Source organism: Metarhizium album (genome assembly GCF_000804445.1).
Source record: "Metarhizium album ARSEF 1941 chromosome Unknown scaffold_3, whole genome shotgun sequence".
In the NCBI taxonomy this organism is placed as follows: domain Eukaryota; kingdom Fungi; phylum Ascomycota; class Sordariomycetes; order Hypocreales; family Clavicipitaceae; genus Metarhizium; species Metarhizium album.
The window spans coordinates 1,318,547-1,332,364 of NW_024467577.1; the positions used below are offsets into that span (position 1 = coordinate 1,318,547).

The 13,818-nt window shown below is 56.8% G+C and overlaps 6 protein-coding genes across 6 annotated transcripts; 1 reads left to right on the forward strand and 5 right to left on the reverse strand.

The window, feature by feature from the left end:
- Positions 1-684: 684 nt before the first annotated feature.
- Positions 685-1,996, reverse strand: MAM_02163 (lipoic acid synthetase; the record flags this gene model as incomplete). Its single annotated transcript, XM_040820962.1, has 2 exons — positions 685-983; positions 1,045-1,996. 2 exons carry the CDS (start codon positions 1,994-1,996, stop codon positions 685-687), a joined length of 1,251 nt encoding a protein of 416 aa, XP_040681305.1.
- A 404-nt stretch (positions 1,997-2,400) lies between these two features.
- MAM_02164 (tyrosyl-tRNA synthetase) lies at positions 2,401-3,904 on the reverse strand (the record flags this gene model as incomplete). Its single annotated transcript, XM_040820963.1, has 4 exons — positions 2,401-2,679; positions 2,774-3,139; positions 3,211-3,707; positions 3,784-3,904. 4 exons carry the CDS (start codon positions 3,902-3,904, stop codon positions 2,401-2,403), a joined length of 1,263 nt encoding a protein of 420 aa, XP_040681306.1.
- Positions 3,905-4,957: 1,053 nt separating this feature from the next.
- MAM_02165 (isopenicillin N-CoA synthetase) lies at positions 4,958-7,127 on the forward strand (the record flags this gene model as incomplete). The annotated part of the gene is made up of 5 exons (XM_040820964.1): positions 4,958-5,051; positions 5,105-5,618; positions 5,660-6,128; positions 6,206-6,617; positions 6,673-7,127. 5 exons carry the CDS (start codon positions 4,958-4,960, stop codon positions 7,125-7,127), a joined length of 1,944 nt encoding a protein of 647 aa, XP_040681307.1.
- Positions 7,128-7,534: 407 nt separating this feature from the next.
- On the reverse strand, positions 7,535-8,284 carry MAM_02166 (uncharacterized protein; the record flags this gene model as incomplete). The annotated part of the gene is made up of 3 exons (XM_040820965.1): positions 7,535-7,654; positions 7,710-7,898; positions 8,066-8,284. 3 exons carry the CDS (start codon positions 8,282-8,284, stop codon positions 7,535-7,537), a joined length of 528 nt encoding a protein of 175 aa, XP_040681308.1.
- Positions 8,285-9,802: 1,518 nt separating this feature from the next.
- On the reverse strand, positions 9,803-10,999 carry MAM_02167 (putative nicotinate-nucleotide adenylyltransferase; the record flags this gene model as incomplete). Its single annotated transcript, XM_040820966.1, has 6 exons — positions 9,803-9,917; positions 9,974-10,044; positions 10,124-10,253; positions 10,318-10,627; positions 10,711-10,776; positions 10,876-10,999. The coding sequence occupies 6 exons, from the start codon at positions 10,997-10,999 to the stop codon at positions 9,803-9,805; spliced, it is 816 nt and encodes a 271-aa protein (XP_040681309.1).
- A 1,206-nt stretch (positions 11,000-12,205) lies between these two features.
- MAM_02168 (uncharacterized protein) lies at positions 12,206-13,364 on the reverse strand (the record flags this gene model as incomplete). The annotated part of the gene is made up of 3 exons (XM_040820967.1): positions 12,206-12,483; positions 12,557-12,780; positions 12,844-13,364. The coding sequence occupies 3 exons, from the start codon at positions 13,362-13,364 to the stop codon at positions 12,206-12,208; spliced, it is 1,023 nt and encodes a 340-aa protein (XP_040681310.1).
- Between the last annotated feature and the right edge of the window lie 454 nt (positions 13,365-13,818).

The following is a 13,818-nucleotide window of genomic DNA, read 5'->3' on the forward strand; positions in this document are numbered from 1 at the left end:
CCCGATCGAGCCTTGCAATAACGTTTTTTGGTGGCGTCGCCATATTTGCTCCAGCCTCACGGAATACAGGCCATTCACGCAGCACGCTCTTACTTAGTCTGATCTCAGACCTCGCTACGCACCGACGTGCATGGTGCATGAGACTTGTGTTCATCTTGCGAAAGGCCACTGTTCATTGTTGAATGCCCTGCCTCTACTGTCAAGTACTCCCCGCAACAAGAAGAAAAACGCCATCTATGCTGTTGCGATATCGATGACTGCGGCCGCGTTCCATAAAAGGGGTCGACCTGCAGCACCACATCTAAATACTGTGACCGCAGGTCACAGCTAGATGGCTGCTTCTTTTCCTTAGAGACACACAGATAGACTCATTAAATATATTAATTTCCCTATAGCATACTATATATTCTCTTATTAAAAACTAATAGGGAATATATAGCATGCTATACGGCAATCAAAATAAGTCTGTCCATGTGTGTCTGTAAGGAAAAGAAGCAACTATCTAGCTGTGACGTGCGCTCCCAATATTCATTTGTGGTGTAGCAGGTCGACCCCTTTTACGAAACGCGGCTGCAGTCATCGAAATCGCAACGTATGCGAACCCTTGCCGCCGATGTATACATTTTCTTCCGACTCCCTCATCTGAGATGCATTCCCACCCGCCATTTATCCCATTACCCAAAATCATCGCGTCTCAGCATCCATAGCCACTGTTTTGGCAATGCTCTCCTCGGCCGTGGGTGACGCCATGCCCTTCTCGCCGGCTCTCTTGCGCAGGACATTCTCGATGAAGGCCTCGCCGGCCTTGTAGGAAGAGCGCACAAGGGGCCCGCTCGCACAGTAGAGGAAACCCATATCCAGGGCTCGCTGGCGCCACATTTCAAACTCGTCGGGGGTGATGTACTTCTCGACCTTGAGATGGCGCTTCGTGGGGCGCATGTACTGGCCAAAGGTGACGACGTCGACGCCTGCTTTTCTGAGCTCTACAAAGGACTGTTAGTGGTTGCGCGTAAAAAAAAAAAAAAAAAGGGATTTCGCACGCACCCCTCAGAGCATCCACAACCTCGTGCTCCTGCTCGCCGAGACCGAGCATGATGCTGGTCTTGGTAATGACGCCCTCCTCGCCACGCACATCCTTGACGTGCCTCAGGACATTCAGACTCTGTCGGAACGTGGCCCTGCGGTCACGCACGTACGGGGTCAGAGCCTCCACGGTCTCGACGTTGTGCGCATAAACGTCGAGTCCGCTCTCGGCCACCATCTTGACCATGTCCAGATCGCCCATGAAGTCGCCCGTCAGCGCCTCCACCAGCAGTGACGACCGCTTCTGCTTGATCTTGCGGATCGTCTCGGCAAAGTGTCTGGCACCCCCGTCGGCCAGGTCATCTCGGTCGACGCTCGTCAAGACGACATAGCCCAGCCCCCATCGCGCGAGGGCCTCCGCAGTATGTTCCGGCTCGTGGGGGTCCAGCGGCGCAGGGGCCCTGTTCGTCTTGACGCTGCAGAAGCGACATCCTCGCGTGCACGTGTCGCCCATGAGCATAATGGTCGCGGTGGCGGCGCTCTTGTCTGAACCGCCCCAGCACTCGGAGATGTTGGGGCATCGTGCCTCCTCGCACACTGTGTGGAGGCCCAGGCCTCGCAAGTCACTCTTGATCTTCTTGAAGTTGTCGTTGCCGGCGGGAATGGGCGTCTTGAGCCACTCGGGCAGTCGGGTGATTGTTCTCTTCTTGCCGGCTGGTCCGACCTCGGCGGTCCGGAGAGAGTAGGCCTCGGACGTGGAGAGCTGCTGGGCTGGGGACGAGGTGGCGATGAAGTCGGAGAAGGATGCGAGATCCGTATCTTTGAAGTAGGTCTTGCGCCTGGGTTTGGGGGCTTTGGCCGAGTCGCTAGGCGAGGGGACGGTGGCAAAAGATCGGACGGCGGTGGGCGCGCTGCACAATGCCCGGCGAACTGGAACTTGTGCTCTCTGCAGAGATGAGGCCACGGGAGCCATGGTTTTGGTTGATGGATCAAGATGCAAAACAGGCACTCTGCCGCAGCACTTGTCATGCCACAGCTTTCCCGCGCTGCGATGGAGGAAGATGCTGTGTTGTGACGGCAGATGGAGAGTTGATGGGGATAACTCCGTAGACGTGCGTGAATCTGGTGGAGGAAGATCCACTCTGCCAAGGAAATTGGTTGGGTAATAGTGGGGTCTGGTGGGAGACGGCAGACGGTTGCACATCAGTACGTACTCCGTACTTCGGACAATAAAGACGTGATCATAAAAGCCGTCTTTGATTAATGCTGTGTGGTCTAGCTGCGTGATTGAGCAACTGCTTCACACTGCTCGCCTGGCCTGACAAGCAATCGGTACCTACAAGTACGCATCTAATATTCCGCAACACATGACCTCCCTCACACGCTCAACTTTTCAACTGCAGCCGCAGCCGCAACGCTATCCACCTCTCCACGGACAATCCCATCGGCCTGAACAGCGGCATCACCGGCAGCACCCGAAGTCTTACCAGGGTAGCGTGAGCCCTTGTTCCTGACCTTCTTCTCCTTCACTGGCGGCGGGTAAGCCTTGACAGCAGCGTCCTGCCAGTCCTTGGAATTCTGGAAAGCCTCCTGTATGGGGGCAAGAAGCTGGTTCAGAGCCTTGGCGACCGCGGGTTTCAGTATTTGCGGGGTAAGCTGCAGTTTCTCGGGTCAGCATCTGTTCTGCGGCTCGAGCCGTATATGGTGACGTAGGCATGGGAGGTTTGCGCAGCGAAAGAGTTAGACATACCACGTCATTTCTGTAGTCGTCCTGTATCTGAGCAATATTGTCGTAAACCAGAGGTTCCAGGCCATCTTGCTCACGGGCTACCGTAAACGATCTCTTTTCACCCTTTAGACCAGAGGCTGGCAACAGTACGAACTCAACAAACGAAAGCACACCGTTTTCGTCAACAACCCGTGGCAGAGCAACGGCTTTCTGGATCTTCTTGGCGACAACTTCTGGGGGGTCCAGAAGATCAATCTTGCTATCTGTGTTCTTGTAAGCTCGTGGTGGACTGGGCGTACGCGGCTGGGTCGAGTGCTCACCTTGATCGCTCGAGCTCATCTTGCCGCCATGAAGACCAGGTACCATGGGGTTGAGCAAATGTGCACGCTCGAGATAAAGTCAGCAACAGGTGCTTGGCGCGGCTGGCCCACGGGCTGGTGGTGGCGGTGTACACGTACTTCCTTGTAATTGAGCTTGGGTAGCCACTTCTTGGCCGCCGTGAACAGTTTTCTCTGGTCCATACCGCCAAACTGCGCGTCAACATCCAGGTACTGCTCGTCCAGCACCTGCAGAATAGGATACAATGTACAGCTGGCAGGGGGGTTGGCAGTCTGCTTGACAATCTCGGAGCCGGCCTTCTTGACGTCGTGCTCTGAAACCAACGCTGACAGACTGAGCATGTCCATGACATAATCAGACTTCAACTGGTAAGAGCTCCCCTTGACGAACCGCAATTTCTCGGTCGACACGCCGATAGCTTCCAGCATAGCGGTGATGACATACTCGTAGAAGCGGACGCGCTGCTCGACAAGCTCCCTAGGGGCTTTCAAGTTGTCGAGGATTGCATGAATGTCGGCGAAGAGAATCTTGACATCGCACCCCGCGGCGAGGAACTGGGCGATCTTGATGGCGGGCACGAAATAGCCACAATGAGGGCGACCGGTGGTGGCAGTGCCTAGTTTAGGAGAAGGAGGAGGCGCATGAGCATTTCTTCTCAAGACTGGAGAGTGTATGGGAGGAACTGTACAAACCCCAGTAAATCTTTGGGTGCCCCCCCTTGTCGAGAATCTCTTGAATGATTTCTGGGTTGAGGACTTCCGCGAGGTTCTCCCGAATGAGATCGAACCTCTCCCTGGCGTTCGCGACTGCCATGATGTCGGGGTATACGTATGTGTCGAAAATCGCAGTCGAGGAGGATGAAGAAGAGAAAGGGGGACGCCGAGGAGAGAGCTGTTCCCGAATGGAGGACGATTTTGGACTGTTTTTGCCTGGAGATCAGTTGTTCGAAGTTGACTCACGCATTGGCATTGGCTTTAAAGAATTTTGGCGGGGCAAGTCAATGGTGGGGGGGTTTTCGAAGTCGGCCGATGGCGGGGGTGGATGTTGCACGGCACCACCAATCAAGTTTCTTCCTCTCGGTCTGGCCGATGGTCGGCAAAGTCTTGCAGCAACCCTAACCCTTTTCCCGCGCTTGCACTCTTGGTCCGTCGCAACTTGCTACTTTGACCTGCACCTATTGGCACGTTTACGTTAAGCTTGAATCAATTATAAACTTGATTACTTTTTGACAACCGACATGCCGAGCCTTAGCTTGATCAGCTCAGGCTCATGTGGCGCAAGACTCGGAAGCATCCCCGGCGAGCCTGAGAGTCGTGATGATTGGAGCGGAGCAATTCGGGCAGGCCAAGACCTACCAAGGTATCCCGTGTTTTATACGCCTTCACTGCGGCCGCCACACCTCCCCACACGTTCTACGTCTGATGGTGATTACTAGTATATGGGACGAGTGACACAGCGCTATCTACGGGTTCCCCCTCCCGGAGCCGCTCGGGGTTGAAAACACCGTCTCGAGACCAGGTTGAAAAGTCCGTTCTGCCGACTTGGGAACCACAGTCACATCGTTCCAACTGCCACGTAACCTCAACGCAAACCCGACTTTCCATCTCCCTTGCGGCCCTCTTCAGTCTGCTGTGCTACAAATTCGCACAAGAGCCGACGAACTGACGGCAGCAAAGCCTCTGTGCCGCTCATTCATTCACGGGCCCGGCTGTGCAACCAAGGTGTGACCATGTCTCCGAGTACGCAAACCCTAACCCTGTCGATGACTTGGTGTTTCAACGTCCAACTGCACTTCATCTTGGCTAACCCCACGAACAATTCGAAGTGCCAGCCGGTGTTTTGGCCGCCGCGGGAGGAATTACCGCCATGACGGCCTACCTGGATGCCAAATTGCATATTTCCAAGGACTGGCAGTGTCTGAGGCGTACCCGACAGGGAATGAGAAACTTTGATGCCGCTGGTAAGAGATGCCCGTCCGACCGTTGCGGACTGAAAATACTAAAGCTTCACCAGTCAGGGCGAAAAAGGCGTCAGTGTACTTCTTATTCGAGGCTGCTGCGCTTCGACAACCAAACGATGAGTGCATCTGGTCCCGGCAAGGAGTCTACACTTGGGCAGAGACGTACCAACGCGCGTCCCAGTATGGCCACTATTTCCAATCGCTGGGCGTCATGGCCTTCCAGTACGTGGGCCTGTACATGTACAACTCGCCCGAGTTCCTCTTTATATGGCTGGGACTCTTGTCCATAGGGGCTGCCCCGGCGCTGATCAACTACAACCTCGCATCCGGCGCGCTGCTTCACTGCGTCAAGGTTTCAGGCACAAAGGTCTTGATCTACGACAGCGCCCCGGACTGCGTGTCGCGGATCCAGGCGTCTGGAGCGGACCTCCGCAGCACTGGCGTCGAGCCCGTCGTGCTGTCGGACGGCTTGAAAGACAAGATCAGCCAGAATCCAGCCACCCGGCCCGTCACGGCTTGTTTCGAGGACACTGGGAGGGTTCTGCCCTTCGCTTTGATGTACACCAGGTATGTCGACTCCTGCAGCCCCTTGGACGCGCGGGCACAAGACCGTGGCTGACCGAGATGTCTGTTGGCGTGTTGAGCGGAACGACCGGCATGCCAAAGGCTTCCCCCCTGGCCGTTCAACGGCTGTACATGAGGGCGTCTGTATACCCGAGACTGCATGGACAGGAGCCTGGGCCGGGAGGTGACAAGAGTTACTATTGTATTCCTTTATACCATGGAACCGGAGGGATAGGGGCCATGGAAGACATGATGACCGGAACGTCTGTTGCGCTGGCGCCCAAGTTCTCGCTGTCTCGGTTCTGGCAGGACTGTGTGGACAGCAAGGCCACAGTCTTTGTCTACGGTACGTCGTGTATGACCAACTTGCGCCGCCGTGAGAAGCTGACTTGGGCAGTTGGCGAGCTCGTGCGCTACCTGCTGGCCGCTCCACCGTCCCCGAACGACAAGAGTCACCGGATACGTCTTGCTTGGGGCAATGGACTCAGCCCCGAGCTGTGGCAAACGTTTCAGGTATGTCCACGGCGACCCCCTTGCCCTCTTCTTTGCAAGCAAACAGCACGGCTCGATTGACCGCTCGGCATATGCAGAGCCGCTTCGGTGTCGCTGAGATTGGTGAGTTCTTCGGCAGCACGGAAGGCGTCGTGTTTATGACGAACCAATTTCGAAGCGGACTTGGCTCCGGAGCCGTCGGCCACCACGGCTGGCTTCTCCGCAGACAATACCACAAAGTGCTGGTCCCCGTACACGTTGACCCAGAGACGGGTGATGTGTGGCGATCACCAGAGACGGGCTTTGCCAGGCGGTTACCGTACGAGCAAGGCAGGGAACTGCTGGCGAGGCTGACGTCGAGGGACGACTGGGCGGGCTACTTTGGCTCGGAGGAGGCGACCAGGCAAAAGCTCCTTCAAGACGTCTTCGAGAAGGGCGACCTGTATTGGCGAACAGGCGACGCGCTTCGCCGGGATGGGGACGGCTATTGGTATTTCATGGACCGGCTTGGTACGCACCTAGTCGGACGTACGCGACTGAACAACTTGCTCACGCCGTCTTGTAGGAGATACATATCGATGGAAGGGAGAAAACGTGTCCACCACAGAAGTCACCCAGGTCCTGGGCACGCATCCCCAAATAGCAGAGGCCAACGTCTACGGCGTCAAGATCCCCTCGCACGACGGCCGGGCGGGCTGCGCAGCTCTGGCCTTGAGGGACGGGGACCCGCGCAGTTTCGACTGGGCGAGCGTGGCGGCGCTGCTCCGCAAGGAGCTGCCTGCTTATGCCGTGCCCGTCTTCATCCGAGTAAGACGAGGGCTCGGCAGTATGAGCACCGCCAATCACAAGCATAACAAGGTGTCGCTACGGCTCGAAGGCGTTGATCCGCGGGCGCTGGGCACCAAGGTCCCCGATGGCAAGGACGACGCGTTGTTCTGGCTGCCGGCCGGGTCGAACGAGTACGTTCCCTTCTCGCAGGGTGATTGGGACAGGCTGGCGCAGTTGCGGGCGCGTATTTGAGAAACGTGTGTCCAGCTGTCGAGTCGCGAGATTTCGGGACATGGCGACTTATGCTTTTGAAGACGGAAGATGCGGAATGACCTCTTGATGTGCTTTGTGATGGGCGGCAACGTCATGGCGGGCAAAACAGAGCTGTCTTTATGACTGGAGACTCGGCATGTACATTGATTTTTCTCCAAAAGGCTGCAGCACTGTTTGAGTCGACTCTCTGACGTTGGCAGAATTAGATGCTACTTCAAGCCAACATGACATGTCGCTGCCTTGCAGGGGTAAAACGGGCGTCGGGACTCGTGAATGCCATTGCCCGAATTGATATTTGCCCGGCATACGGGCCGCAGCAGGACCTGTTGCCGGGAATTGCCTTGATGACATGTATTTTGTCCTCGGTCAGCGAAAGTCGGGCCTTGTCAACGGTTGAACCAAAACGTCCCTCGAGGATCCTGACGTTGTCGTGTCGATGGCATGGCTTCGTGCCCAGCAGCCATATGGAGTTGCAGTCGGGTTCCAGCATCAACATAGGCCGAGTGCTGGGGAGTACCAAGTTGCCATGGCGGTGCTACGACAGCAACAGCAGCCACCTACCTGTGACGGCGGAACGTATGGAATGGCCTCGTTCTGTTTCAAGCTAGTCATCAGCTTTGGCTCGAAAAGTCCCCGCATGATTCTGAGTCCCAAGGCCTCTGGATGTACAGGAGCAGCACCCGCCTGATTCCCCGGGGCATCGGCGACGCCTCGTACAGTGCGCCGTTTTGGGCTCGCGAGCTCAGGCTCCTATCGCGACCTCGTAATCAGGTCGTGTCACGTTGCCTGGTTGGTCCATCTCGGTGGTTGACCGTGTGACAGACATGCTCGATACCAATGCCAAGTTCACGAGCCTGCCCACATGGCCTTGGACCTGCTCCTCGCCGTCGCGCAGCGCCCTCTCGGAGAAGGCGTACGACCCCGGCGGACAGCGGGTACACGCCGTTGAGCGGATCGACGGAGCCGAGATGGCTGGGACCCCGTGGCAGCCGGGTGTGACCCGACGGCTCGGAGCCGTAGATGTCCTCCCACGCCCGCGCCGCGTTGAAGCTCAGCTCGTCGGGGGCCACGCGGACAACAGGCCCGTGCTTCTCGTGCAGGAGCCTGTTCTTGAAGGGCACGCGGCCTCGCGCCATGGAGCACACGCAGGGCACGGCGCTGGCTGCGTGGCTTTTCTCGCCGGGAAACCGCTGCATCTGCATCCCTTGACCTGGTAGTCCCACTACTGTATGACCACAACTACAACTATAAATCTAGTAAAGATCGCGGGAAGACGCTAGCTAGGCTCACCAGAGAGGCACGCAACTACAGTGCCATGCCTAATAGCGGCGCGCCAAGTACCGCTACCACAGACAGCTGCTTGAAGAAGCCAGGTTTACACATTTAAGAACACGACTACCCTGAAAGTATCCTCACGCTACAACCATTCCAGCTTTCAGCAGCTCTTCTAAAACATGTCAGGACTTCCCATCCTGAAAAGCACTCAGCCAACAATCAGTAGGGCGCGCGATATCCCGCGCAAAAGTACAGACATGTATTGCCATCGGGGCCAAGAATTCCTCAACGAGACGGGACAGGGACAACTCGACAAAGAGTTAGCAGACGGAAGACGGCCTACAGACCTGTCAAATCGCCACCGAGTACGGCGCAGGTCTGCCGAAACAGGCTTTGTGTACTACGTAGCTGTGGGCAAGTAGCTGAGCTGCCGAGGATGAGTGCACCATCTTCCACCAAATCTCTGTACTGCTGCCTTTCCGTAGACCTTGCTGCTGCTTTCTCTGGCTGTAGCGTCTATATCCACGCTGCGTTTGAATAACAATAGACGGCTAGTGGCAGTTCTCATCTCGTCTCTTTGTTCTACTGCACTGGGCAGGCTTTGCTGCGAACCTCGTGGCATTCCTGTAGTCGTTCCAAACTCTAACATCTCCTGCCCTGACCGCTCTGGCCGATTTGGTGTCCAGCCCCCCAGGTTCCGGCTGCGATCAAAATGCGCTTCTTGTAGTGGCTGGTGGTGGTGCCAGCTCATCGACGGCAGGACAGTTGCGGCCTCCTTTGCGTGCGCGGAATTGTCAGGCAAACCTCATTCATCGTGCCTGGCTATGACCACTCTGAAACGCATCTGCACCATTCTCCACGGCGAGTGTTTGCAGCACATGTTCATCGCATCATGGCAATCCTCTGCCTAGTTGTGGCCTGTCATGTCATCAGTCCCAAGAGACCCCATCCCTGAGCTCTATACCAACTCGACTTCCTGGTGACAAACGCCTGCAGATGACGCATGGTTACCTCATAATCTTGGACGAGGTCCTCCTCGTCATGTTTCTCGGCTTCAACCCTCTTGTTGATGCCCTTTATGAACACTACGCCACCGCGTAGACCGGCCTCTTCTGTCACCCAACCACTGCTTCGCTGCGTCTGCGTACATGTAAAAAAACACGGAAATGACAAAAGATGACGCAAAACAAAGACGTTCTCGCCCTGTCCCGAGAAACTGACACCTCGTTGATTAATGTTCCCAAGACGCCTCGACCGACGTGGAAAGCCACGGGCAATTGTTGAATGTACACCATTTAATGACCCATTCCATATCAGACTTGTCGTGCAGTGTAAATCGCAAACATGTCTCGCGAGAAGCCCTCTGACAACATCTCCCGTCAGCTGGTACAAGTTCCCGCGGGGGCCTCATTCTTCCCATTGCTGGGATTGGCGAGGTCCACCTCGCGGTATAAATTATGCTCGTATATGTAATTGATGACGTCGTCGGGAATTCTGGGCAAAGAACAATCAGTACAGATTCCGGTCTGGCTTCAGCGGTGGCGACCAACAAGTAATCAATAGACATGGACCGACGTAAAAGTAATCGGACCTTGGTGGAGCTAATGTCGTTTGATACAACCTGCGGTCAAGTATTAGCCGTGGCAAGATGAATTTACAAAAAAAAAAAAAAATGATGCAACGCAGCCAGGCAGACGGACCTGCCGAATAATGTGTATGTTTTTCTCCCATTGCTTCAACGCTGCCAGCGCCGAGTCAAGCTCGGTCCCGGCCCGCTCGATGACAAAGGCGCCAAAGTTGCCCAAGATGTGGTCTATGTCTTTGGATTCCCTGCGGCAGCTGTTAGCGAGCGCAACAACGCTAGATCCTCCGATTGGGAAGCATGACTACCTACCAGATGGGGGATCCGAAACTCTGGATCAGGTCCGCGCCGGCGAGTAAGACGATCTTGGCCGGTTTGCGAGTGCCATCGGTGCATTCGATGCCTCCCATGACGTGGTTGATCTCGTAGTCAAAATGGTCCAGCACCCGGGCGGTAGGGATGTATGTTGGGCTTTGAGCCTCCCACGGGTCCACCATTAACCACTTAGACGAATTCTCGGCGGCGAGCTCGCACATCCGGATGCGGTGGTGCGCGGGAATAAGACCCTTTTTCTTGTAGGCGTCTGACACCGGTGAGAGATAGCCCCCAACGACGTCGAACCCTGTTGCCGTTGCCATCCTGGTCAGTGACACGCTCTGGCGAGGATCTCCCAGAGGCTTCGAACAAGTCGGGTGTGGGACACACCTTCACCACGAGCATGGTCGCGCGCCATGGGAAACATGCGCAGATGGAGGAATGTGACGGGAGAGACTATTGGCAGGTATTAGCAAAAGACTCGTGCTCGAGCAACGAAGGGGATGGTTGTTGCCGTGTCCGCCACGGCTAGTTTCACGACGTGTCAACACTCACATGAACCACAAGCAACCAGAACCAAGGGGGTTTTATCGGCGCCGCAAGTTCGGCGCAGCCTTTGAGACGGAAAAACGTAGCCCTCGGGGGTCATCTTGTTCACGTAGGGAAAGTCGGAAGCCATTGCGGGCACCAGTCGTCGACGAAGCGGAGATGAATAGGCGATTACGGGAGACGGGCTATCAGCGCGAAGCAGCAGACGAAAAGGTGTGGCGTGCGTGCGTCAGTCGTGGTGCCTGCAGCAGGGCTGGACGGGGCCGGGAATGGATGTATTGGACTCCAAGTTGGGCGTGCGAAGTGGCCAGGAGGCGATGCTGGCAATGCGGACGATGCGACGATGCAGCGACGCAGGCGATGCAGGCGCTGAGCTGTGGTGATTGTCGTCGCCCGTCGAGATCGTGTGTAGAGAGGAGAGGCAAGTCGACGAGCAACGGCCGGAGAGGGAAGGATTGCTCGTGCTCGGTGCGCCGACGGGCTTTTGCTCGAGGCGCAACAGCCCCACCACTAACCGTTTTGGGCTAGCATCTGCACTCCCACGCCCACAGCACATCTTCAGCGTCACGGCACGGCAGCGGCAATTGTCTTGTCAAAAGACGAAGTGAATTTCTTGCGAGAGTGAGCAAGGCCGGCTTCCGATCGCCCCAGAGCGCCATTTCCCAATTCTTCCGGCCTAATGATCCGAGGTTTGGGGTCCGGCAACCCCGCCTGTCACACGGACACGGAAATTGCCGTCGAGCCGCAACCTCAACCATATGCCCGGCCGCAACGCATAAAGGTTGCAGCTGTCACGAGTCACGATGCCCTCATAGCCAACACGCGGGGCCGCGCCAAGGCATTTGCTCTTCATGCCACAGTCATCCAAGTCAGGTCAGACACGCATTGCATGTTCTCCCATCATACAGCTCTGTCAGTCGGGTCCTCTAGACGGAGGAACCAACGACTCATGACAAGCCGAGTTATTTGCCCCGAGCCTAATCATGGTGACCAGCCCATATTGCACCACTTGCATGACTGCGGCCGGCACCCGCCATGGACCCCATCAGGCTAGTCTACAACACACTGCTATAATAACTCGGCGGAGGGTTGCGTCCTTTATCTACGGCCAACCCCTGCCGTCAGCCGGTACATAACGCCCCTGAGCCATAGCTCCCGATGCAATATGTGACAGCATCACGGGCTCGGGTCGGGGCAACAGCTCCATTCGGCTGATGACCGCAGTGTCAAGGGTCAGTCTTCCAAAAGCCCAGATGACCCAACCAACGGGCCCCGTGTACGCAAGAAACTCGACGAGACCCTCGTGCGCCGACTGTCGTGGCCATGGGAGCAACGCTCACACGACTCCGGGCGGACTAGCATCCTGACCGTGGCGCCACCAACCGTGCAAGGGCGGCGCTCCGCACACAAGAAGGTCCAACGGCGTGTCGAGGATAAATCTGGTCACAGTCTCGGGCGGTGCCACGGTCAAGTCATCGAGCCGGAAAAGGCGCTGGCCGTATCTCCGCAGAAAGGCGGAAAAGTTGGGCTGGATCTCGGGCCTGCGGAGGAGATTGTACCCCCTTTCCAAGAAGCCGGTGCCTTTTTGGAACTCCATCTCCGGAAAGGCGGGTGCTAAAATCGGCCCCCCGGGCCAGGTCAGCCCCTGTTGCTGTGCGCGCATGGCCGCGAAGCAGGCCCTACTTACCGATGCCGAATCGGATCATTTCTCGCTCCGTCTCCAAAACTGCGTACTTTGAGAAGACGGAGCTCACGGTCTCTAGCTTCCGCGCCACAATGTGCAGGTTGTAGAGGTTGATCTCGAACGGACCGTGGTTCTCGGTCCAGACGGACCAGAAGTCGCGGCCGTGCGCGGCCTCGACGTACCGCACCATGTCGCGGAGCACGTCTCTCTCGATGATCCACTGCACGCTGCGCCGGGGCGCTTGTTAGCCGTCGAGCGGGCATGCTTGGGGAACCGAGTCGGCAGCCCACCTTTCCAGAGTCCAGAGCAATGGGCCGAAGGAGTCGATGGATCGGCCGAGCACCTTGGCCGAGTTGTTCATGATCTCTCCCATGAAGTCTGTGTTGCGCATCCTCGAGCGGAACACGGCCGGCGCCTTGATGTGCGTGTCGAATGTCTGGCGGAGCCGAAAAGGTCGAACGGCAATGGCTTCCGAGTCGAGCCAGAGTGCGTGGTCGTACTCGAAGTGCATCGCCGACGCCAGTTTCTTGATGGACTGGTAGGCGAACTTGCCGTACGTATCGAGGATGTATGACGTGCTCTCCCGAGTTACGTTGTCTCCGCGAAAGAACTCCGGCAGGATGTCATACATGTTGACGATTTCAACCTTTGGCGCAGGTCCATTGATATTACTGGGGGGTACGTCCCAGCGGCCGAAGGCCTGCCCACAGGGCTGCAGCGCGTCGAGGATTCCTCGGAAGCTCTTCTCCTCGCCAGAGTCGGAGACGATGGCATAAAAGTCGACTTCGGCATGGTCGAGGCAGAGACACATGATGGACCGAAAGAAATCGGCGGCGAGAGAAAAGTGGCCAGTCTAGAGGACCCGCGCGTTAGCCTCGTACCGGCAACAGGTGATGAAGCGGCGCACAAATGTCGGGAGGAAGACGGCATATCGAAAACTTTTCAGGTCCGCGAGCGCCTGTCCGTCGAGGACGGGGACGGGGTCGCTCGTGTTGAGAGCCTCCAAGCGGTCCTGATAATTGTCATGGGCTGTTAATTGCGGCGTGGGACCGGAGAGGACAAAGTCGGTTTCTGCTGCCGGTTTGGCCGGCCGCGGAAACGATTTCGTCGGCAGCACGAACAAGTAGCCAGTGAGGCCGAGGGCAAGAAACGACACTCCGGCGCAGGCAGCTACAATCCGCAACAGCGCATTCCTCCAGCTAAATTGAACAGTCGTCAGCTCCAAGCTCCCAGCAAAGCTGCACCTGCACCCCGCCGAGGGGCCG